The sequence below is a fragment of the Vulpes vulpes genome, chromosome 1 (assembly GCF_048418805.1).
Source record: "Vulpes vulpes isolate BD-2025 chromosome 1, VulVul3, whole genome shotgun sequence".
In the NCBI taxonomy this organism is placed as follows: Eukaryota; Metazoa; Chordata; class Mammalia; order Carnivora; family Canidae; genus Vulpes; species Vulpes vulpes.
In genome coordinates, this window is record NC_132780.1 from 19,645,389 (window position 1) to 19,671,069 (window position 25,681).

General features: G+C 41.7%; 2 protein-coding genes across 4 annotated transcripts in view; one reads left to right on the forward strand and one right to left on the reverse strand.

Moving 5' to 3' along the window:
- Nucleotides 1-25,681, forward strand: part of LOC112909334 (T-cell-interacting, activating receptor on myeloid cells protein 1-like) — a 38,978-nt gene that overhangs the window by 5,267 nt on the left and 8,030 nt on the right. The window lies entirely within an intron of this gene.
- On the reverse strand, nt 1,726-19,021 carry LOC112909395 (V-set and transmembrane domain-containing protein 1-like). 3 transcript variants are annotated; one of them, XM_072758541.1, is made up of 8 exons: nt 18,856-19,021; nt 13,170-13,205; nt 12,758-13,042; nt 8,888-8,926; nt 5,167-5,259; nt 4,775-4,802; nt 4,592-4,629; nt 1,726-2,219 (listed from the first exon to the last, which is right to left on the reverse strand). In XM_072758541.1, the coding sequence occupies exons 1-8, from the start codon at nt 18,887-18,889 to the stop codon at nt 2,215-2,217; spliced, it is 558 nt and encodes a 185-aa protein (XP_072614642.1). In that variant the 5' UTR covers nt 18,890-19,021; the 3' UTR covers nt 1,726-2,214. The 3 variants fall into 3 exon arrangements, with proteins under 3 accessions (XP_072614642.1, XP_072614653.1, XP_072614631.1); XM_072758530.1 differs by lacking the exon at nt 1,726-2,219 and adding an exon at nt 4,117-4,487; XM_072758552.1 differs by lacking the exon at nt 4,592-4,629 and having other exon boundaries at nt 1,730-2,219.

The following is a 25,681-nucleotide window of genomic DNA, read 5'->3' on the forward strand; positions in this document are numbered from 1 at the left end:
TGGGACTCGATCCCCGTCTCCGGGATCACACCCTGAGCCGAAAGTGGCGCTAAACTGTTGAGCCACCCGGGCTGCCCCATTGAAGACACATTTTGAGTGAATGAATATGAATGGGTCTTTCAATAAAGGGTACTAGAGTAATTGGTTATCCAAGTGGAAAAATTAGATCCTTACCTCACACCTTAGACAAAAATTAATATCAGATGCATTAAATATGAAAAACAAAATTAAAACAATTTTTAATTTAGAACATATAGGAGAGTATATTCATATATAAAGCTAGTCAAGACGTGGAGAAGTCCCTCAACATATAAATTAAAAGATGAATTACTTTGAGTAGCTAGCATTAAGAGATACAGAGGGAATGAAAACATGTCATAGGCTTCTAAGAGATGTTTGCAGTGTACAGATTATGAAGGAAAGGTGCACCTGCTATTTGTATAAAAATCAGAAAGGAAAAGACCAACAGTTCAGCAGAAAAGTGAACAATGGAATAGAAATCATCAATTAAAAAAAAAAAGAAATCATCAATTTACAGAAAAGAAACCCCAAATGGCCAATATAATATGCCTCACTCATAATCAGAAAATGCAAATTAAAGCAGCAATGAGATATCTTTATATAGGCAGCTTAAAGTGGGTTATGAGTTCATCTATTTTAATCAGCAAAAGTTATCAAGTTTAATATATTTCTGAATTGGCAAGGACGTGGGGAACTGGGAACTTATACATCCCTGGTGGAAGTATAAATAGGTAAAACTACCTTAGTTTTCAGTTTGGCTCTCCTAGTGGTATTAAAAGTGTGGACATCACAGAAGACAGATTTTTTACTTACTATGCCACCAATAGATCACACTTATCAACAGGAAAGCAGGTGTAAGATGTCTGTTGTGGTATTTTGCTGATAGTAGAGCCATGAAAACAGCCCAAACATCTAGCCATTAGGAAAGAAGGAAGAGAAGCTATGGTTTGTGCATACAACCAAGTTCTTTTAAAATTTTTGTTTTATTGAGCTATAACTCATATTCCATAAAATCTATGCTTTTTTGTTTTTTTATTTTTTATTTTTTTTTAAAGATTTTATTTATTTACTCATGAGAGACACACAGAGAGAGAGGCAGAGACACAGGCAGAGGGAGAAGCAGGCTCCATGTGGGGAGCCTGACATGGGACTTGATCCTGAGTCTCCAGGATCATATCCTGGGCCAAAGGCAGCACTAAACCACTGGGCCACTGGAGCTGCCCTGCTTATTTTTTTTTTTTAAGATTTTATTTATTTATTCATGAGAGACACACAGAGAGAGGCAGAGACATAGGCAGAGGGAGAAGCAGGCTCACTGCAGGGAGCCTGATGTGGGACGATCCCAGCACTCCAGGATCAGGCCCTGAGCCAAAGGCAGGCGCCCAATTGCTGAGCCACCCAGGTGTCCCAAAATCTATGCTTCTAAAGTGTACAATTCAGTGGGTTATTTTTATTTTTTTAGAAATATTTTTATTTATTTATTCGAGAGAGAGAGAGAGAAAGCATGAGCAAGGGGAGAGGCAGAGAGAGGAGAAGAAGGCTCCTCGCTGAGCAGGGAGCCCAATTTGAGGCTCGATCCCAGGACCCTGAGATCATGACCTGAACTGAAGGCAGATGCTTAACTGAGCCATCTAGGCGCCTCTCAGTATTTTTTTTAAAAGTATATTCACAAGGTTATGCAATCATCACCAGTTTATTCTTTTTTTCTTTTTATTGGAGTTCAGTTTGCCAACATATAGCATAACACCCAGTGCTCATCCCATCAAGTGCCCCCCTCAGTACCTGTCACCCAGTCACCCCAACCCCTGCCCACCTCCCATTCCACTACTGCTTGTTCATTTCCCAGAGTTAAGTCATCACCAGTTTCTAATTCCACATTTCCATCATCCCAAAAAGAAACTCCATAGTTGTTCTCCTTTCCCTCAGCCCCTTGGCATGCCTGATTCATGCATAAACTTAATTTTATACATACTATGGATTATGAGCTAAGGACACAGTGACCTGGTTTCCATGTGTCCAGTCATTCCCAGCATGTTAACCCATGTTCTCCTTCTCCAGGGGTCCGGCTGTTCTTCCTTCACCTGCCGCACTGCACATTCACAAGATCCTGGGGACTCCTCGGTGGGGCACAGAAGCTGCCTTAGGTGGTGCCTTGGGGTTTAGATCAGCATGGCTCACTCCCTGGGGGGGCTTTCAGTCTTTGAGGAAGAGAGACGGGATTTAGAGCTTAGCCGTCCAATATGGTACCTACAACCCACATATGGCTATTTACATGTAAGCAAATTAAAATTACATTTAATTTAAAGCTCAGGTCCTCAGTCACAGCAGGTACAGTTAGTGTGTGCAATAGTCACGTGTAGCCAGGGGCTGTTGTATCAGACAGCACAGCCGTAGGACACGTCCCTCATTGTGGGAAGGCCTACTGGACGTGCCATAATACGAATGGCTGTGTCTCAGGAGGATGATGGTTTTGGCTCTAGTTTTAATAATACATACTTCAAAAAAACACACACACACACACACACACACACACAAAAATAATACATACTAATAACTATGACTGGTATTAATAACAATCATTGCACATGTTTGAGAATGAGAACTACCATCCTGTAAGAATTCTATTATTTATGTAATATTATGCTATTTTAAAAACAATTTTATTGAGATATAACTTACATATCATGAAATTCCCCTAATATAGATATGCAATTTGATGATATTTAGTGAATTTGCAGAATGAGGTAGCCCTTGCCACAATAAATTTTAGAACATTCATCGCTAAAAAGTTCCCTTGTGCCTGAGTGCAGTGATAACTGCTCTCCCCACTCCAGCCATAGGTGGCTATTGATTTGCTTTTTCTGGAAATTTCACATAAACAGAGCAGTACCATAGGCAGTCTTCTGTATCTGGCTTTTTTTCACTTAACAAAATGTTTTTGCAGTGCATCCATTCACCACATGTATCTACCACTAGTTTCTTTCTTTCTTTCTTTCTTTCTTTCTTTCTTTCTTTCTTTCTTTATTTATTTATTTTTTAGTTTCTTCCTTTTTTATTGCTCAATAGAATTCATTGTATGGAGATACCACATCATAATATCATGTTATTATATTATTATTATTAACAATTTGCTAATCCATGTCATTTATCCAACATTTAAAATAGACCAGATTTGTTCATTGATGGCTCATTTGTGAACCTGTGAACTATATGTTTCCATACCTTTAAAAGATATATGTATCTAAGTGAATGCCATGTACATAAATATTTTTTAAATATGACAGTGAATAATTAGCATCTTTTGCTAATGCCACTTTTTGCTTGCTTTGGCATAAAGAATAAGCCAAAGAACCTTTGTGTCCTATGGAAAAATGTATAAATGTCACCTGGTAATTGCTCTTAGAGGTAATGCTAATTAATGTTGACTCACAAGTAAGCAGTATTTTAAATAGAAAAAAATGATTAATGTACATCGATTAACATTTGTTAATTGTTGCTTTCATGCCATCCATCCAACATTTAAAATTTGCCAGAAATTCCAGCAAACCCTTTATGTTTAGCCCATCACTGGATTCACACAGGCCTTTTCATGGGGGATTTTGATCCCCATTAGATATGGGAAGGAATGAAGAGTCCAAATCACTGGGTTTTGTGAGTTGTCTCGGATCATACTAGCCATAAATAGCAGCCATGGGGAGTTGGAACCCAGTTACTCTGGAATTCAAAGCACATGTTTCTTTGGTTGATTTATTGAGATATATTAACATATAACATTGTATGAGTTTAAGGTGTGCCACATATTGACTTGATACATTTATATGTTGCAACATGATTACCACAATAGTGTTAGCTAACACCTCCAACCCACCACATAATTATCTCTTTTTTGCAGTAAGAACAATTAAGATCTAGTCTCTAAGCAACTCTGAAGTTTATCGTATGGCAATTGTGAACTATAATCGCGATGCTGTGCATTACATCTCCAGGCCTTACTTATCTACTGGTTGCAAGTCTATACCCTTTGACCAACATCTCCCCAGTTCTCCCACTCACCGGAAACCACTATTCTACTCTGTTTTTATGAATTTGGTCAAAGCACATGCTTTTTTTTTTTTTTTTAAGATTTTATTTATTCATGAGAGACACAGAGAGAAAGAGAGAGAGGCAGAGACAGGCAGAGGGAGAAGCAGGGTCCATGCAGGGAGCCCGATGCGGAACTCAGTCCCAGGACTCCAGGATCACGCCCTGGGCCTAAGGCAGGTGCTAAACCTCTGAACCACTCAGGGATCCCAAAGCACATGTTTTTAGACACAATGTTATTGGCCTCCTGTCAGTTGTATGAGCTGGGGATATACTTGTAACTAGAGTATGGGCTGAACTGGGAGGCAGACAAGGTCAGCATATGGTGATAAGTGACCTTGTGGGGAGAACTCATGAGACACGTATCCTTTCCAGGTTGGATAAATCTGCATGTGAGTAAAAGGGGGAAAAATCAGCTCTCAGATTGCAGAAGTGAGACTTATTCTTTCTATCCCGTTGTTCCCCTGTGGTTTCTTCCCTTACCACTCACCTGCAGCCTCCTCCTTGGGAAATTTGGAATGTCTGGTTCTAAGAGACAGAAACACATTAAAGCATGGGATCTAAAGACTGGGGAGGAGAGAAGGGCTTTGAAGACTAGAGGCATGGGAATCATAGATGTGCAGTCAGGGTCTCTGAGGAAGGGAGAGGCACGAGATACATCAAGTATATCTACCTTTTGGTGGCTTCTTCATGTGATGAACCTACAAAACAAAAAAACAAAGGGAGGAATTTATATTTAAAAAAATTTTTTTTAATTTAAATTCAATTTCCTGACATAAAGTATAATACTCAGTGCTCATCTCATCATGTGCCCTCAGGGAGAAATTTATCTAATAAGAAAATCTTTCATTTCATCCCCCTTCCCCAGTGTTTAAAAACTGTGCTTTCCTAGGGTGCCTGGGTGGCTCAGTTGGTTAAGCTTCTGACAGTTGATCTCGGCTCAGGTCCTGATTTCAGGGTGGTGAGTTCAAGCCCTGCATTGGGCTCCACGTTGGGCTCCATGCTGAGGTCCATGCTGGGCATGGAGCCAACTTATTAAACAAACCAGTCCTTCCCCAAACTCACCATGCTGGGTGCATATGTTGATGAAGAAGATGGAGAGGAAGAGGAGCAAAATGGAAAGGCAGGTGAACGTAGCAGCAAAGATGAATCTGGTGGCTAGTGGGAGAGGAACAGGTAGGAGAATCAGTTTGGTTCCTGAGACACCCTGATCAAGCTTAGCAGACAGGTGCCAAGAACCAGATAACCTGGTTTCCAAAACTTTGCAGCTGCCACTTCTGAGCTGGAACTTCCAATTACTGCAGGAATTTCCTTCACCTCCCTGACCTTTTGTTTCCCTGTTCAAAGTGAGGACAAAAACAGTAGCTGCTGGACTGGATGGAGCTGGGGTTAACTGGGTGGGTCCTGGCAGAGAGGGCCTCACACAAGGGAAATCCCCAATAAGTGTTTTAGCCATAGTAATAATTCCTATTATTTATTGTGAGCCGCCCTGTGCTAGGCGCTTCACACATGTTCTTCTCATCCTGACAGAGGCCCATGAGATAGCTTTCCTGTTCCATTTCATTCCACCATGAATGAAGTATCCAGAAGTTAAGGGGATGGCCTGGAGTCACACAGCTGGGATGGGCTTTGTGTCCTGGTAAGTGTAACATTTTAGGACCGCCAGCCACAGGTCAGGCTAGCTTTGTGCTGGCCTCTGGGTATGGAAACACCAGAGAACTGAGCTCACCATCTGGGAGATGCACATTTACCTGAATAACTGATGCTGCAGAGGAAGCAGTAAGTCCCATCTCAGATGAATGAAAATTCAAACTCTCTCCCAGTTCAAGAGTCATTTGAATGGTATGTATACTCAGATATTATTCAGCCATAAAAAAGTAGAAAACATTGCCATCTGCGACAACACAGATGAACACGGAGGGCATTATGCTAAATGAGACGAGCCAGACAAAGACAAATACTACATGATTAGATTTCACTTATACATGGAATGTGAAACAAAACAAAATTAAAAACTGAACTTATAGAAGCAGAGAGTAGAGTGGTGGTGGCCAGGGGCCAAGGACAGGGGAGGTCGGGAGAGGCTGGTAAAAGGCTACCGGCTTCCAGTGAACCGATGAATTCTGGAGATCTGATGGATGGCATAGTGACAACAGTTGACAACACTGAAATTTGCTATGAGTAGATCTTAAGCATTCTCACACAAAAACCAAAGGCAAATATGCAAAGGGAGGATGTATTCATTAACTTGGTCCTTCTACGGTGTACACGTGCATCAAACCACCACATTGTATGCTTTTGTCAATTCTACCTCCAGAAGGCGGGGTACAGAGGAGAGGGGTGGGATGAGAATCCCTAACTTGAAGAGCTGGGTAACGATGGAAGACACTGGCTTCAAAGCACAGAGCCTGGATCTGACTCATGATGTAGGATAATGAGATTGCAGTGATAACGATTATTCTCTCTCGCGATATCCCACCCACACCTGTCTCCCTCTGTAACAGATGATGCCAGTGCGCCACACTGCTTGCCCAGATCCCTTTGCCATTTTAATGCGCTCTGGATCATGGTTTATTTCACCTTCCAATGCGGACACTTGCCTCTCTTTTTGGGGGACTGCCAGGAAGGACCCAAAATGCCTCGGGATCTATGTATTCCAGGGACATCTCTTTACCATGACTGCCATTTGTGGAAGCATGAATGCCTTAGTTCTGTTGGTCACCAGTTGCCAGGGTGTGTGACCTTCTATGTCTCCTCTACTTTCCCAGAACCATGCAAAAGATGCGGTGGAGGGATGATTGCTCAGTCCTTTACTTCTCAGCCCTCTTTCCCCTGTACCCCCTACAATGTTACATTCACATTAATACTTATTTGAGTCTTCTGGTGGCACTGAATCCAGGAGACCCTCAAAAGCAGCAAACTCTCTGCACATCTCCAGGGACATAAGGAAACAGGATGGGAGCAGCTGTTCCCAGACTAGTAGGACCCTCAATGGGAAGCAGAGAAACATTAGCCTCTGGCTTCTTCCACAGTGACTCACTAGAAAAGAGAAGTAGACTATTACAAGACTTTTCCGCCTTCATACGGCCCCACAACCTGCTGATCTGAGTTCACCCTGAGATGTCCACATTTCCTGGCCAAATTTCATATCACTCTTTACAAACTGCCAGAGTAAATTACAAAGTCTCAGGTGTTGATGTAAAGGAATCAGGCTGAGCAGTGGGACACAGCTTGACACGGGGTGTAAATGAAGTCACTGTCACTAGAGAGGAAGCCTGGCCTTGTGTGCACGGATACATCCGGATATGGGCCGGGGACATCATATCTGGGCTGAAAGACTTTATTCCGTTCAGAATTGCCGCAGTATAAATTTGAACTCAGAAAGTACATCTTCAGAAATTATATACACACCCACTAGGATGTCTATAATAAAATAAAAGGGAAATAAGTGTTGGCAAGGACGTGGAGATATTGGAACCCGCATGTATTACTGGTGGGAATGTAAAATGTTGGGGCCACATTGGAAAAACAATTTGGCAGTTTCTCAAAAAGTTAAACATAGAGTTACCATATGTCTCAGCAATTCTACTTCTAGGTAGATATCCAAGAAAACTGGAAGCAGGGACTCAAACAGGTACTTGCACACTGATGCTCAGAGCACTATTACTTGCCCTACCTGAAAGGTATGAACACCCTAGATGTTGTCATGGGTATGGGAATGGGGAGAAACTGCTTACAGGGTAGGAGATTTCATTTGGGGGTGATAAAAGTGTTCTGGAATTACACAGTGGTGACAGTTGCATAACCTTGTTATATACTAAATGCCACTGAATTGTACACTTATTTAAAAGGGTAAATTTATGGAATGTGAATTATGAGTCAATAAAAAAGAAAGAAAATAAATAATGCAAGAGCTAAAAACATGAATGCACCTCTTCCTCTTCCCTGTCTCACACAGCACTAGACTTCCTGCCTTATTTCAGATACTTCCATGCTCCTTGACTCTGTCAGATTTCAGGTCTCTCCAAGAAAACATTCCTGGTGTGAATTATGTTCATAAAGCTGAAGTAGAAATCATTTCCCAAGTCTGCTAATACTGAATAAAAACATTTTCAAAGGCTATTACTTATTTTGCAAGGACATTTTGGGAGATACCTTTGAAAAAAACTGGTTATGACAGCCTTGAACAATTTTGGCTCTTTGGAGTGGATTACAGGGAGGTTATGAGTTGCAGAAATTAAGGATGAGTAAGCAACTAGATGCCAACTTATGTTATATATTTGGCCATTAAAATCTGGATGAGCTCCCATTTTCATCCAAAGATGCCAAAAGCTCTAAATTTTACAAGCATCTCCCAGGATAGAATCTTAGTCAATTCCTCATTGAAAAGCAACACCAGAGAAAATAACTTAATATTCACCAGTTTTTTAGAACTTTAAAGTTTTAGCAAATCCTTGGTCAGACACATTCCCAAAGTACCTGGGCTCCATGGGTCCCTATCCTGCTGCCCAAACCAGACAGCACAATCTCATCCCCATTCTTCACAAAACTCCACCATCGTTTTTCATTATGTAAAATGATAAATGACGCATCTGTAGCTGTTTTACTCATCAGCTTTTCCTGAACCCAGGAGGAGCTTAGCGGTCATCTGCCAGAAAGGCAGTCATTCTCCCAGTCACATTGAAAAAGCAGGCATCAAGATTCCTTCTGTGCCTTTTAATCACAGGGGACTGCCTGCTGCATGAGGTAAATATAATTTGGAAAAACATCACTCAAATTATCTTACATTTTTTTGCTGCAGGAGCTCCACGTCCATTGTCGTTATCTAGGAAACAGGATGCAAGAAAAAATAATCATAATGATTGACTGAGTGGAGAACCTTGGGCACTTAGGTCCTCATGTTCTTCTTATGGACTTTAGCCCCTCTTTGGGAACTGGAGAATGTCTTTTCTACTCTTGGGATGTTCACTGGGTCCCCAAATCAGGGCCAGAACATTAGATAGCTTTTTAAAAAAGATTTTGTTTGTTTGTTTATTTATTTATTTGAGGGGGGGAGAGGCAGAGGGAGAGAATTTCAAGCAGACTCCATGCTGAGCAGAGAGCCTGACACCAGGCTTGATCTCACGACCTCGAGATCATTTTTTAAAAAGATTTATTTATTTATTTATTATAGACATAGAGAGAGAGAGAGAGAGAGAGGCAGAGACACAGGAGGAGGGAGAAGCAGGCTTCATGCCAGAGAGCCCGACATGGGACTCGATCCTGGGACCCCAGGATCGCGCCCGGGGCCAAAGGCAGGCGCCAAACCACTGAGCCACCCAGGGATCCCACGACCTCAAGATCATGACCTGATCAAGAAATCAAATGCTCCTGAGCCAGCCAGGTGCCCCCACATGACTCTTTTAATACCTCTGGGGTTTGACATTATTTTTAATAACAAAAATATTTATAAATGACCCAGCTAATTTCCCCCCTTCCATTCCTATTCCTTGTCAATCTTCCTGTTCCACCATTTTGCAAATATTTTCTCCCATTTCGTAGGTTGTCTTCTTATCTTACTGTTTCTTTTGCTGTGCAGAAGTTTTTAGCTTGATGCAATCCCACTTGTTTATTTTTGCATTTGCTTCTTGTGCTTTATGTGTCATCTCAAAAAAAAAAAAAAGTCATTGCCAAGATCATGCAAAGGAGGTTTTCACCTCTTTTCTTCCAGGAGTCTTATGGCTTGGGGGCCTACATTTAAGTCTTTAATGTATTTTGAGTTAATTTTTGTGAATGGTGTGAGAAAGGGATCCAATTTCATTCTTCTGCATGTGGTTATCCAAATTTTCCAAAATCATTTATTGAAGAGATTGTTCTCTCCCATTGAATATTTTTGGCTTTCCTGCCTAACAGTTGATCATGTATGTGAGGGTTTAATTCTGGGCTCTTGATTCTGTTCCATTGATTATGTGTTTATTTTTATGCCAGTACCATGCTATTTGGATTACTATAGCTTTGTAGTATAGTTTGAAATCAGAATTTGTGACACCCCCAACTTTGTTCTTCTTTCTCAGTATTGCTTTGGCTATTCAGGATCTATCAGTTTTTTGGTTGAGTCTTTAGGATTTTCCATATATAAGATTATCTGTAAATAAAGACAGTAGTACTATGTTGAATAGGAGTGGTGAGAGTGGATCTCCTTGTCTTGTTTCTGATCTCAGAGGAAAGCATTTGACTTTTCACCTTTCTTTCTTTCTTTCTTTCTTTTTTTTTTTTTTTGAGAGAGAGAATGATATATATATATATATATATATATATATGAAACAGAACCTTGTATGTATGTATATATATGTATGTGTATATATATATATATAGAGAGAGAGAGAGAGAGAGAATGAGTGGGGGAAGGGCAGAGAGAGAGAGAGAGAGAGAGAGAGAGAGAGGGACTCTCTGCTGAGCAGGGAGCCCCTTGAGAGGCTTGATCCCAGGACTCTGGGATCATGACCTGAGCTGAAGGCAGACACTTAACTAAGCCACCCAGGTGCCCCTGACCTTTCATCTTTGAGTACGGTGCTAGCTGTGGGCTTGTTGTGTACGTCCTCTGTTATGTTGATGAATTCCTTCCATAGCTTATTTGTGGAGAGTTTTTAATCTTGAAAGGGCATTGTATTTTGTCAAATGCTTTTTCTGCATCTATTGAGATGATCATATGATTTTTGTCTTTCTTTCATTAGTGTGGTTTATCATATTTATTGATTGTGTATGTTGAGCCATCTTTGCACCTCAGGGATAAATCCCACTTATCCATAGCATATGATCTTCTTAATGTGCTGTTGGATTTGGTTGCTAACATTTTGTTGAGAATTTTTGCATCTGTGTTTATCAAGGATATTGCTTTGTAGATTTCTCTTAGTGTCGCTATCTGGCTTTGGTATCAGGGTAATGCTGGCCTATGAAACGAGTGTAGGAGTGTTCCCTAGTCTTCAATTTTTTTAAAGTAGCTTCATGCCCATCATGGGGCTTGAACTTGTGACCCTGAGATCAAAAGTCACATGATCTACCAACTGAGCCAGCCAGGCACCCTCAGGTCTTCAATTTTTTTGTGAGGGTTTGAGAAGGATTGGCATTATTCTTTAAATATCTGGTGGAAATCTCCAGTGAAGCCATTTGGTCCTGGGCTTTTCTTCAATAGGAGATTTTTTATTATTGAGGCAATCTCCTTATCTGTTATTGATCTGTTCAGATTTTCTATTTCTTCATCATTCAGTCTTGGTTTATAAACTTCCACACAGATTTTCTTGTCATTGGTGATTGCCCAAGTCTCCAGGTGCTTCCAGACCACAGCCAACAGGGCCTAGAACTAATTTACAGTCTCCTGCAGGTTCCACAGCTGGCACTGAGATCTGTCTGCCTATTACTCAATGCACAGGCGAGTGAGACTCCTCTCAGGTCTCTTGCTGTACGGTGCCAGATCCCACACTTTTACAAAGGCACTTTTGTTTGTGGGTGTATGTCAAATTTCTGTTGTTGAAGTGGGGAAGGCAAAAATGAGGGATGTCTTATGGATTTTTCTTATTTTCTCAAATTGTAGTGGTTCTGGAATCCCTGTTTTCAGCAGAGCAAGAGCAATATATTTGCGTCTATTGTATGGAATCAGACATCAGAGTCTCGTACTGTGACCTGGAGTCATCTCGGGGTCTTTATTGAGTAAGAGGGAAGGTTTTAGGAGGGATTCTGAAGAGGACAAAGCAACAGGGGTGAAGAGAAGTACCAAGGCTTCCACATTTCCAATGCACCTGGGGTCATTCTTACCCATCTCTATATTAACCACATCTTTTATTTTCTGTATTCAACACTTTGATATCTTGGGACCTTGCTGACCCTAGAGATATCCCCTCTCAAGGTATCCACTTCCTAGAGAAAGGAGACAACTTTCCCTCAAGCACCCTTCTTTTTTTTTTTTAAGGTTTTTTCCCCCAAAGATTTTATTTATTTATTCATGAGAGACACACAGAGAGAGGCAGAGACAAGCAGAGGGAGAAGTGAGCTCCCCAACCAACGCCCCACCCATGCAAGGAGCCAGATTCAAGCACCCTTCTTAAGTGCAAAACAACCAATCCAGAGCTCATACTTCCAACCACCTCCTCTATGGCTCTCACTCTCTGGGCCAGGGTTCCCCTGCCCTAATCACTCCAGGGCCAGATACCAGACAGTCAGGGACAGCATCTATACCCCATAGCCAATCCTAAGCCTGTTCCTTCTTACAGAAACCACAGTAAAGGCTCTTGCCTAGTCTTATCCCTCCCTCTGCCTCCTCAGTGACCCTGATACTTCTCTATATGGCCCTGTATGGCATGGCATACCCCTCTTCTTGGGAAGTCTAACAAACTATCTTTTTTTCAATGACAGTCATCTCTTCATCTTTGACCATACTGTACCTCAAATTTTCTATTGGCATCTATCTTCTAAAACACTCTCCCACATCCACCTCATTGATACATACTCATAATGTTTGATGAGAGCCTGTCCCCACACTCACTTCCCATTTCTCCCATACTTTACACCCAAGTGGTCACACCTGTCTTTTTGTTTCCTGGATTCTTCTTTCACCAACCAGGCTCCATCACAAGAAAAGGACTATATGCCTCAAGAATAAACCTGAAGCTGCCTTTCTCACCTTTGACTTGCAGCCACAGGTGTTCACTCTCCTCTGACCACTCCTGGGAGACCATTGTCTTGTAGGCACAAAAGTACATCCCAGCATCCTTCGGTTGCAGGTGAGTGAGGAGGAATTCAGCCTCATGTCCTGTGGATCTCTGCTCCTGCCTGTACCCAGAGTCCTGCAGCTTCCCCAGCATGAATGTCACATTCTGGAAGTGAGACTGGCACCTGAGGCTCACGTTGCCTCTGTGTTCAACCATGTTGCTGGGCAAGGCACTGAGCGTGGGTTTGGGAAGCATTTCTGGCAAAGAATTCAGAGTTAGTCTGACTCTTCATCATGACATCCACCAATGCCCTCCTAGAATTCAGAGGATTAAAGAGAAAATATAGGATGCAGGAACAGATAGAGTTTATGCGAGAAAACTCACCATTCTTTTTCTCGTCTTCAAAGCCCAGGGAAAGCCCTGGAAGAGAAACCCTTATGAGACATAAATTACATACTCGTGTTTGAGTACGTATCAGGCAGTACGTATCAGGCATGACTAATTTGTTAAAGATCCATCTTATTTCTTTTTTCTTTTAAAGATTTTATTTATTTATTCATGAAAGACACACACCGAGAGAGGCAGAGACACAGAGAGAAGCAGGCTCCATGCAGGGAGCCCGATGCAGGACTTGATCCTGGGACCACAGGATCACACCCCAGGCGGAAGGCAGGCACTTAGCAGCTGAGCCACCTAGGTGCTCCATCCATCTTATTTCTTGAAGGCACTTCTTTGGGTTGATTTTTAAAACCTGTTACTTATGTCCCATTGTTTCTCATTTTGTATATTAATTTATATACAAAATTCCAGCAACCTTTTCTGATCTATCATGTTGCTTTCACGATCAGTCTTTCACCATCTAAATATCATCACATATTTACTTGTATTTTCCTCTCCTGCTTTCTATGACTGAACTTTTCACTTAGATAATGCAATGGTTATTTATTTTACTGTGGAGTGTGAGCAGAGGGTTTCCTCTCTGATTCAAATGGGGAGAAACCACTCTCTCTGCCCAGGTTCTTCTTTTCATGAAGAATTTGAGACATTCATGGTCCTAAATGCCCTTTCCATGTGGCTCTGATCTATATAAATGTTAGACCCTACTTCTCCTGTGTTCTGTTCTATGTATTTCATTCTGGAATAGAAAGGTCATCTCATGAATGGAAATATGGGAAACTAGTCTTGGGGTATGTCAAGAGGTGATGTTAGAATTTCTCTAGATGCGAGAGTGTCTCAGGATATCTGGCCTTTCTTTAAACTCAGGAGTCAACTCACAACATGGACCCTCAAACTTCACCAAGAAGGAAGGAGATGGTGGCCTGATGATGCACTGAGTCTGAGCTTGCAGTAATAATTGTGGGAATTTGTAGTTGGAAATCTTCCTCTGGGTGGTCAGGGGGTCGTAGGTCTCATGGTCCCTTTTTATTTTAATTTTTAAAAGATTTTATTTACTTGTTCATGAGAGACACAGAGAGGCAGAGACATAGGCAGAGGGAGAAGCAGGCTTCCTATAGGGAGCCTGATGCAGGACTTGATCCCAGGACCCTGGGATCACCACCTAGGTGTCCCTCATGGTCCTTTTTTAGTTCTTTCCTCAGAAACCTGCTTTTAGACTCATGTTGCCTCAGCTCTGCTATTAGCCAATATTCTGCACAGTGATTCCCTTAAAAAAAAAAAAAGCACACAGGTGCCTTGAGTTCATTTTGCATTGTGAAACCCTACTGGAGAATAGGTTGTGAAAGTGAGGGAGGAGTTCTCTTTCTTTGATAAATAAAACTGTATATATTTAAGTTACACAACAGGATATATAGAGAATATGATATATAGAGAAAATGATTACCACAATTAAGCCAGTTAACACACTCATCAGCTCATAGTTACCTCTGTGTGTGTGTGTGTGTGTGTGTGTGATGAGAACATGGAATTATTAACTACAATCTCCATGCCATGCATTGGATTCCTTAGAACTCATTCCTCTTTCCCAAAAAGGGACCACATTGGATATAGACAAGGAGGGCTAGCTGCACAGAGGAAACTTTAAGGGGAAGGCAGGATAACTTGAAAAAAGCACTTCTCAGGAAAGAAGTACAATAAAAACCCACCAATTGGGGCACCTGGGTGGCTCAGCCAGTTAAGTGCCTGCCTTTGGCTCGGGTCATGATCTCAGGGTTCTGAGACTGAGCCCCCGCATTGGGTTCCCTGCTCAGCAGGGAGCCTGCTTCTCCCTCTCACTCTGCCTGTTGCTCCCCCTGCTTGTGCTCTCTCACCCGCTCTCTCTCTCAAATAAATAAATAAAATCTTTAAAAAACACCCCACCAATTATCAAGAATCTGTCACTTGGATAACTCTTTACAGACACTGGCCACTTACATGTTTATATTATTTAGTAGATCCTTGGCAGACAGCTGTCATCTCCCCTACAGCTACCATGTTCGCCTGCTCTGCCAGATATCCTACATTTAACATTCAGAACAGTCTCACATGCATCAAACAGAGAGCCGGACAATGTCCAGCCTCATTAGGTGCTAGCACCTTCCACAGAGATAGGAAGGAGTGGGGACACTCGAAACCACAGCTCCCTAAAAACGAATGTGATACTGTGATTTATGATAAGAAATATACATTTGATCTTTGTCCTGGTTCCTGGCACACAGCTCCTAAAACCACATTTTCTTAACCACATTTTAAAAGTTTATTTATTTATTTATTTATTTATTTATTTATTTATTTATTTATTTATTTTAGTAGTTTCTACATCCATCATGGGGCTTGAACTCATGTCCCTGAGATGAAGAGTCCCATGCTCTTCTAAGTGACCCTACCGGGCACCCCCCTCTTGGAATTTTTCTAGGCATTGAATGCAATAAAAGTCTTTCATTATGTTAATGAAGTGACATTTGGACCACACTTAAGGATGAGGGCTGGTTGCCAGGGGAACCAACCATATGGTGACAAGGTTGGAACTTTCATTTCCATCTCCTTGACTTTTGGAGAGGGGAGAAAGGCTGAAGATGGAATCAATTGCCAATGGCCAATGGTATAATCAATGGTACCTATGCAATGAAGCCTCTATAAAAGCTCAAAAGGATGGGTTCACAGAGCTTCCAGTTTAGTGAACATATGGAGGCACAGGGAGAGTGGTGTGCCTGGAGAGGACATGGAAGCTCCCTGCCCTTTCCTTCCATACCTAGCCCTCCACATCTTTTCCATCTGGTTGTTCTTGAGTTATATCCTTTTAGAATATACTGATGATCTAGTAAGTTAAATATTTCTGTGAGTTCTGCGAGCCTCTCTAGCAAATTAATCAAACCCAAAGATGGGGTAATGAGAACTCCTAATATATAGCCAGTTGATCAGGTGACAATACGGACTTGCCATTGGCATCTAAAATGGAGTGGGGGTAGTCTTGTGTGACTGAGCCCTTACCTACAGGATCTGATGGTAACTCCAGGTAAATAGTGTCAGAATTAGTTAAGTTACAGAACACCCAACTGATGTTCAAGAATTGCTTGGTGGTGTCAGGGCCCCACGCTCACACATTGGAATTGGGTGCCAGAATTGGACCTCCAGATTACTGTTAAATTACAATTTAACAAGGGGCGCCTGGATGGCTCAGTGGTTGAGTGCCTTTTGCTCAGGTTGTGATCCTGGGGTCCTGGGATAAAGTCCTGCATCAGGCTCTCCACAGAAAGTCTGATGCTCCCTCTGCCTGTGTCTCTGCCTCTCTCTCTCTGTCTCTCATGAATAAATAAATAAACTCTTTAAAAAATATTATAATTTAACAGATCTTTTGAGCTCATCATCTGGAGAACTTAAAATTTTTACATAAAATATTAAGATTATATTGTATTATACAAAATATTATCCGATTCTGTTGTAGAAAGAAACATTGCAGTGATACATCATGATGGACCTTAAAAATATCATTCCAAGAAAAAGAAGCCAGATATGAAAGGTCACATGTTGCATGATTCCATTTTCATGATATACGCAGAATAACTAAATGGAGAGACAGGAAGTAGATTGGTGGCTACCAGGAACTGTGGGAAAGGGGATGGTGAGTGACTGCTTCATAGGTACAGCATTTCCTTTATGGGTGATGAAAACGTTTTATGGTGGTTATACAACACCGTGAATGTTTAAAATGCTAATAGATTGTATACTTTACAGTGTTTGCTCTTATGTGAATTGGACCTCAATACAATTTTAAAATCTTATGTGAGTTAGGTATGTTTACCTTCTGTACTAAAGATATATAAAGATTCAAATATTAAAAGTCTACCCAAAATAAGATTAAGTGGAAATGACTAGTTGTATTAGTTTAGGGAAGCAACCTCCGTTAAGTGCAATGGTGGTTCTGGCTTCCAGAGCAGCCTGACCCAGGGATTTAGTGCTGTTAGGGTCTTTTTTCTTAGCTGCCATGTGTCATTCCCTCTGAATGTTGTCAGGACAGGACCAGGAGCCTGGAAGCAGAGCTGTAGGCAGCTAAAGATGAGCATCTCTGGGAGATTACACTTATAGAGGACCAAAATTTATCTGTATCCCAATACCAGTAGAGAAATTTCTTGATAGAGCTGGACTGGCTTGCTTTGCAACATAGATCCATCCCTGGAATGATGATTATGGCCAGAGGGGAGGACGATCATATGGGTTGATTTGTGTCCCCAGAAAGATATGTTCAAGTCCTAACCCCAAATACCTGTGAATGTGTGAACTTATTCGGAAATAGTGTTATTTCAGAGTAGGCTGGTCCCATAATTCAGGATGGCTGGCATCCCCATTAGAAGTGGAGAGACATCGGGGATCCCTGGGTGGCTCAGTGGTTTAGTCCCTGACTTAGGCCCAGGGCGTGATCCTGGAGTCCTGGGATCGAGTCCCACATCAGGCTCCCTGCATGGAGCCTGCTTCTCTCTTTGCCTTTGTCTCTGCCTCTCTCTCTCTCTGTGTCTCTCATGAATAAATAAATAAAATCTTAAAAAAATAATTTAGAAGTGGAGAGACGTGGGGACAGACACAGAGGGAAGATGGCCACGTGAAGGCATGAGGGATTGCAGCAAAGTGTTTGCAAACAAGGAACCCAGCCCTGCCAGCTGTCCCCAGAAGTGAGGGGAGCTTGGAATGAATTCTCCCTTGGAGCCTCAGAGCACTCAAGAGGAATTAACTCTGCTAGCACCTTGATCTTGGACCTCTGGCCTCCAGAACTGTGGGAGAGTACATTTATGTTGTGTTAAGCCACTTGGTTTGTGGCACTTTGTCACAGCAGCCCTGGAAATGAATACGGGCAGAGTGAGGTGGTCTCTCGACTGCCCAGCTTATTCTGCTCTGTAGCTGGAGAGCTGGAGGTTTGGTGCATAGTGACTGACAGACACCCCTAAAGCTCAAATGTGTGTGTGGGAGGAGCATTACCCCAAAAGAAGGGCTGTATTGCAGAAGGAGGAAGGAACTAGGGCAAATGACAAGTCCTGATAGCCTCTACACAACCCCTCACCCCCAACTCACGAAAGAAGAACCAGAGTCTTGGTCAGGGGAGCTGCTGGTTCGTAGTCTAGGGCTCCTATGAGATCAAGCCAAAGTCATAATCCCAGGTCTTCATTTACAGGCTGAGGTCCCTTTGATTACATCATGTTCAAGTTAAGAACAGTTAAAAACCAATCTGAGGATAAGGCTGGTCAGAAAATTTTCTTTTCATTCATTGTCCCCAGACATAGCCCTTTTCTGTAGTCTTGGTCTGTACCCAAACCTACAGCTCCACACCCTATGTGCCCTACCCTCCTATATGCCAACAAACATTCATGGCAAGACTGATTTTGGACAAATAAAGTTTGGAGAACTCATGGGAGCTCTGCATTTCTCAGCTGAGTAAACAAGGGTGTCACCCCACGTCTCTGAACCTCACTTCTCCATCTCCGTGTGCGAGCACCAGAACAGAGGCATGTCATACTACAGCCCACAAAACTCTGACAGGTAGCATGTGTCCAGTACACAGAAGACATCATTTCACATCAACCCCCGCTTCACCGTGAATTTTCTCACCCACCCAAACCCATCTGTCCCAGTCCTGGAGACTCACCAAGGCAAAGCAGGGACAGGAATTCTGTGAGCATAGTGTCCCTTCCACCCAGAACAAGATCCCGTCTTCAGTTTTATAGTTCAAAGGAAGAAGGGGGACTGGGCGATCGAGGCTCCCTCTTGCCCACCTTGTCTCCAAGATGTGTGGGTAAAGGTTTTACCCTGACACTTGGTTCTCCACTGCCTGGTGTACAGTTTCCTTTTCACAATCAAGTCAGGAAACCATCGGTGACAACATCTCCCTCATAAATCCGGTGTGTATGGCTCCAGCTCCACCCACCCTGAGACCTGTCCTATCTCATTTGAAGTCTTGACCAAGACATTTTCTTTAAAAAAAGATAATAACTGTTTTGGAAAAAGTCTTAGAGTTGCAAAAGAATAGTACAGAGTTGCCACATACCCATCAAGCATCTTTCCCTGATGGTAATAGAACTACAGTACATTATCAAAAACAGAAAATTCACATCAGTGCAATATGATGGCTGGGTGAGTGCAGGTAGCATCTAAAATATAGGAGTCTCGGGCAGCCCAGGTGGCTCAGTGGTTTAGCTCGGCCTTCAGCCCCGGGCGTGATCCTGGAGACCTGGGATGGAGTCCCACGTCGGGCTCCCTGCATAGAAGCAGGCTTCTCCCTCCACCTGTGTCTCTGCCTCTCTCTCTCTCCCCTCTCTGTGTTTCTCATGTATAAATAAATAAAATCTTTAAAAAAAAAAAAAAAAGGAGTCTCTAGTACAAGCTGAGGACCCACTGCTCCTGAGAGCAGGGTGCTCAACAAGAAAAAAGAAATGGATGTCTGTCTTTGAGGCTGAGTAAGCTTCTCTTTTAGTAAATCTTGACAAATGGGTCACACAACATCAGATTTTTTTTTGCTGTGCTTTCTTTTACAGAAGAGAAAGTAATCAAGGAATCTTGATTGTAATCTCTCTTAGAAGAGAAAGTAATCAAGTAATCAAGGAAAGTTTCTATTCAAATTTTTTCTCAAACAGGAAAAGTGTAATCCCATTTTCCAGGAATGAAGGAGGAAATATTGATGAATTAAGGGAGCAAATTCCTCTCTAGAAGTACAACAACAATCTTTTCTTCCCAGCTACTCATTGCTCTCTGAGTCGTTTAAGAACTCTTGTTGATTAAAGATTATTTCATATAACTGAAAACACTAGGGTTGTGATGAGTTCAAGACATGAGGGGATCCAAATACTGAAATAATGGTACTGGGAATCTGTCTTTCTCCAAGTCTAAGTGCCACTTTCCATTGTGTAGACCTCACTCTCAGGCTGATTCTTTTCATGTGCTGGGAAGATATCCACCAGCATCTCTAGACAGAAATAATGTGCTTGCACTAACACTTGCAAGAAACTCATAAGGCAGACTCAACATTGCTTGATCTTGGTTTGGATGTCCATTCCTAAGTTGATTGATGTAGCCAAGGTGATGGATTGCACTAATTGGCCTTTCTGAGACATATGAGCACACCTGTAGCTAGAAAGCTAGATCAGTCTCATTTAACCAGAGAGTAAGGGATAGTTGGCCAATGTCCCAGTCAAGATAGTCATACTAGGATGTACTAGATATGAATAGTTGGACATGCAAAAAGTAAATACTGTTCACTATGTGTCTTCATCCACCCATGTCAGGCAAGATTTTGTCTCCATCTAAGAACTAATCTATGATTCTTCTTTCTCTTAACCACGTCTTTAACCATGAGATTGCTGAAATCATGTGCAGATGCCATAATGGCTGGATCAGTTTTCTAGAACTATTTTTTAAAGATTTTATTTATTTATTCATGAGAGACACACACACACACACACACAGAGGCAGAGACACAAGCAGAGGGAGAAGCATGTTCCATGCAAGGAGCCTGACGTGGGACTCGATCCCGGGTCTCCAGGATTAGGCCCTGGGCTGAAGGCAGTGCTAAGCCGCTGAGCCACCTGGGCTGCCCAGTTTTCTAGAACTGTTAAATCCCCTGTCTGGAGGTATGAGAGGTGGGAGGAAACATGGTTATCTGCTGATACACAATGTTGCAAGGGTTTAAAAATCGTATACTGCATCTCAAAACAGATGCCAGCACTTCAGATACACAATACCCTAGCAGAGGTAACACACAGCTGAGCAAGAAACTGAAAGTAGATTCTCATACATTCTCTGAGAAGGCAAGATAGATCAAGTACCTCAGGTGGGATTAAAATAATTGGAGATATTAGGACTGGAAGGGAAGACAGAGTAAGTGGGGAAAAGCTTCAACTCTGGACCTCTACATGTCTATTAAAGACACTTTGTTTGAAGCTCATCACCTTGTGATTCAACCTCAACCTTTTCCTGCAATTATTTTTTAAGCACGACTTTTCAGAAGTTAAGTTTCCAATAGAACACCAATGGGAAGTGAGTCCTGATTTTTATTAAAGTTTGAAATCACTAAGATTCAACCCTACCTAGTAATAGGAATGTGTGTGAATGCACATTGTGCACACATGCTCTCCATATCTCTCAGATCCACTTATTTCTTTATTTAAAATAAATTTATTTTTTATTGGTGTTCAATTTGCCAACATATAGAATAACACCCAGTGCTCATCCCATCAAGTGCCCCCCTCAGTGTCCATCACCCAGTCACCCCCACCCCCCATCTACCTCCCTTTCTACCCACCCCTAGTTCGTTTCCCAGAGTTAGGAGTCTCTCATGTTCTGTCTCCCTTTCTGATATTTCCCACTCATTTTTTTTCCTTTCCCCTTTATTCCCTTTCACTATTTTTTATATTCCCCAAATGAATGAGACCATATAATGTTTGTCCTTCTCTGATCCACTTATTTCTATCCAGTTTTTTCTGCATTAAGATGGGGTAACGTGGCTCCAGTTCACATGTCCTTCATCTTCCCCCTGAGAACAACGTGCTAGCCCTCACATATTCTTTTCATGGAAATGGAAGATGCATAGGGGCTAAATCAAAATATGCCATGCCCCCTGAAGACCTGGGCTGGAGTTAAAATATTACCACTCGCACCTTATCCTGTTGACCAAAGCAAATAACATGGCTGAATCTATAATCAAAGAGCTATTAATGATCTATTGCATTACAACTTCTTGGCCACAGTATTCATATCCATCCCATGAACTAAATATGCTCATTCCCATCCCAGGATCTGCCCCCTCAAATTTCCATCCAATAATGGCCCCAGGCTTTAAATCTAGATCTAGTGATCATTATCAAGTCTATAGGTGGCTCCTTTTGACCCAGGACTCATGAACTAAAAAACAATGTAGCTTCCCCATACATCTATGATGACAAAAGAGAAGTGTGATAACCACAATACTCTCACTTCAAAAAGTTTCTTCTCTGTGTGTGTAGAAGATGTACAGCAGTTACTGGTTTACAGCAACTTCAAAATCACTCTGGGAAAATGCTGCTAGAAGCCACAATTATGGGAGTGGAAATGTTCCTTCATAAAGTTTCAGTTCTGTTCTCTATGAGGGGACATGTCTATGTCCCATGCCCAGCCCACTGTCCTGTGAGGTTTTTTTTTTTTTTTTAAGATTTTATTATTTTTTTAAAAAGATTTTATTTATTTATTCATGAGAGGCAGAGAGGGAGAGAGAGAGAGAGAGAGAGAGAGAGAGAGAGAGAGAGGCAGAGACACAGGCAGAGGGAAAAGCAGGCTCCATGCAGGGAGCCCGACGTGGGACTTGATCCCGGGATTCCAGGATCATGCCCCGGGCCAAATGCAGGCACCAAATCGCTGAGCCACCCAGGGATCCCCTGTCCTGTGAGGTCTTGCTTCCTCCCTGTGAGATGTCTTTCATCAGCTTTCCTGTCCACATCTGAAGAGGACCTTGGAGAATATGACCCTGTTGGTTGGATGGCCCAGTTTCTCAGCTTGCTTTCTGTACATAGAAAGTTGAACCTTTAAGTCTTTGTATAATTTCTTTCTTTAAACAAAGATTTTATTTACTTGTTTGACAGGGAGGCAGGGAGAGTGCAAGCTGCAGGGAGGAGCAGAGAGAGAGAGGGAGAAGCAGACTTCCCACTGAGCAGGGAGCCCAATGTGGGGCTCAGTCCCAGGACCCCAGGATCATGACCTGAATTAAAGGCAAACCCTTAACCTACTGAGCCACCCAGGCTCCCCTTTATAATTTCTTTAAGCTCATGCTGGCAGCAATTTTGCCAGCGTAGCTCTCAAAACCATTGTGGCTTTTGGGACATCTGGGTGGTTCAGTTGTTTAAGCCTTGGAATCTTGATTTCGGCTCAAGTCACGACCTCAGGGTTTCTGGAGCAGAATTCAGTGATTTCTTACATACAACACCTAGTGCTCATCACAACAAGTGCCCTCCTTAATTTCTATCACCCATCCAGCCCATCCTCCACCCCCTTCCCTCCATCAACCCTGTTTGTTCTCTATCATTAAGAGTCTCTTATGATTTGCTTCCCGCTCTCCTTTTTTTCTTTTCCCCATTCCCATATGTTCATCTGCTTTGTTTCTTAAATTCCTCATATGAGTGAGATCAAACGATATTTTCCTTTCTCTGACTAACTTATTTCACTTAGCATAATACACTCTAGTTCCATCCATTGCAGATGGCAAGATTTCATATATATATATCTCCAGGTGCCCTATTCTTAACTTCTTGAGGAACCTCCAAACTTGTCTATGGAGTGGCCATACCAGTTTAAATTCCCACCGACAGGGGATCCCTGGATGGCTCAGCGGTTTGGCGCCTGCCTTTGGCCCAGGGTGTGATCCTGGAGTCCCAGGATCGAGTCCCACATAGGGCTCCTGGCATGGAGCCTGCTTCTCCTTCCTCCTGTGTCTCTGCCTCTCTCTCTCTCTCTCTCTCTCTCTCTCTGTCTTTCATAAATAAATAAATAAATAAATAAATAAATAAATAAATAAATCTTAAAAAAAATTCCCACCAGCAGTGCATGAAGGTTCCCCTTTCTCCATATTCTTGCCAACATGTTGTTTCTTGTGTTGCTAATTTTAGCCATTCTGGCAGGTGTGAGGTGGTATCTCATTGTTGTTTTGATTTGTATTTCCTGATGATGAGTGATGTTGAGCATCTTTTAATGTGTCTATTGGTCATCTGTATGTCTTCTTTGAGAAAATGTCTATTCGTGCCTTCTGCCCATTTCTTAACTGTATTATTTGTTTTTTGGGTTTTGAGTTTGACAAGTTCTTTTTTTTTTTAAGATTTTATTTATTTATTCATGAGAGAGAGAGAGAGAGAGAGAGTGAGAGACAGAGGGAGAAGCAGACTCCATGCAGGGAGCCCGATACGGGACTCGATCCTGGGATTCCAGGATCATGCCCTGGGCCAAAGACAGACGCTCAACTACTGAGCCACCCAGGCATCCCGACAAGTTCTTTATAGATTTTGGATACTAACCCTTTATCATATATGTCATTTCAAATATTTTCTCCCATTCTGTAAGCTGTCTTTTAGTTTTGTTGACTATTTCCTTCACTGTGCAAAGCTTTTTATCTTGATCAAGTCCCAAGAGTTCATTTTTGTTTTTGTTTCCCTTGCCTCTGGTGACATGTCTAATAAAAATTTATACAGCGGAGGTCAAAGAGGTTGCCGCCTGTGTTCTCCTCTAAGATTTTGGTAGTCTTACAATGTCCTGTCTTACATTTAGATCTTTCATCCATTTTGAATTTATTTTTGTGTATGGTATACGAAAGTGGTCCAGGTTCATTCTTCCGCATGTGCCTGCCCACTTTTCCCAACACCATTTATTGAAGAGACTGTCTTCTTTCCATTGGATATTCTTTCCTGCTTTGTCAAAGATTAGTTGACCAGATACTTATGGGTCCATTTCTAGGTTCTCTATTCTGTTCTGTTGATCTATGTATCTGTTTTCGCCAGTACCATACTGTCCTGATGGTTACAGCTTTGTAATACAGCTTGAGGTGATGCCTCCAGTTTTGTTTTTCTTCTTCAGAATGGCTTTGGCTAGTCAGGGTCTTTTGTGGTTCCCTACAAATTTTAGGATTGTTTTAGCTCTGTGAAAAATGCTAGTGGTAGAGATTGCATTAAATTTGTAGATTGCTTTGGGTAGTACAGACAATTTAACAATATTTCTTCTTCCAATCCTTCTGGATCTTTTACCTCTTTAGTTGATTTATTCCTAGGTATCTTATTGCTTTTGGTGCAATTGCAAATGGGATTAATTCCTTGATTTCTTTTTCTGCTGCCTCATTGTTGTATAGAAATACAACAGATTTCTGCACATTGATTTTTTATCCTGTGACTTTGCTGAATTCATGCATTAGTTCTAACAATTTTTTGGTTGAGTTTTTTTTTTTATTTCTACATAGAGTATCATGTCTTTTGCAAATAGTGAAACTTTGACTTCTTCCTTGCCAATCTGGATGCTTTTCTATTTCATTATGTGGTCTGATTGCTGAGGCTAGGACTTCCAGTACCATGTTAACTCGTAAGGGGATATCCCTGTCTTGTTCCTGACCATAGGGGAAATGCTCTCAATTTTTCCCCACTGAGGAGGATATTACCCATGGGCCTTCCATATATGGCCTTTATGATGTTGAGGCATGTTCCATCTATCCCTACTTTATTGAATGTTTTTATCAAGAAAGGATGCTATATTTTGTCAAATGCTTTTTCTGCATCTTTTGAGATGATCATATGGTTCTTATCCTTTCTTTTTATTAATGTAAAGCTCATCTCCTTTAGGAATGTTTGGGGTGATATATAAGAAAAATTTCTGATATATGTATATAATATATGTATATACATATATATGTATATAGCTCCTATACTGTTATCTTCTTTTGTCACAAACCAATACATTTTATTTTATTTTTTTTT

Excerpts from the sequence above, each read along its gene's own strand:
- LOC112909395 (XM_072758530.1), bottom strand. The coding sequence starts at position 18,889 with ATGCTCACAGAATTCCTGTCCCTGCTTTGCCTTG. Across the intron at positions 13,043-13,169 it reads TGAAGACGAGAAAAAGAATG|AAATGCTTCCCAAACCCACG; the intron begins GTGAGTTTTCTC and ends ATTCTTTGCCAG. Across the intron at positions 8,927-12,757 it reads CCTGTGGCTGCAAGTCAAAG|ATAACGACAATGGACGTGGA; the intron begins GTGAGAAAGGCA and ends CCTGTTTCCTAG.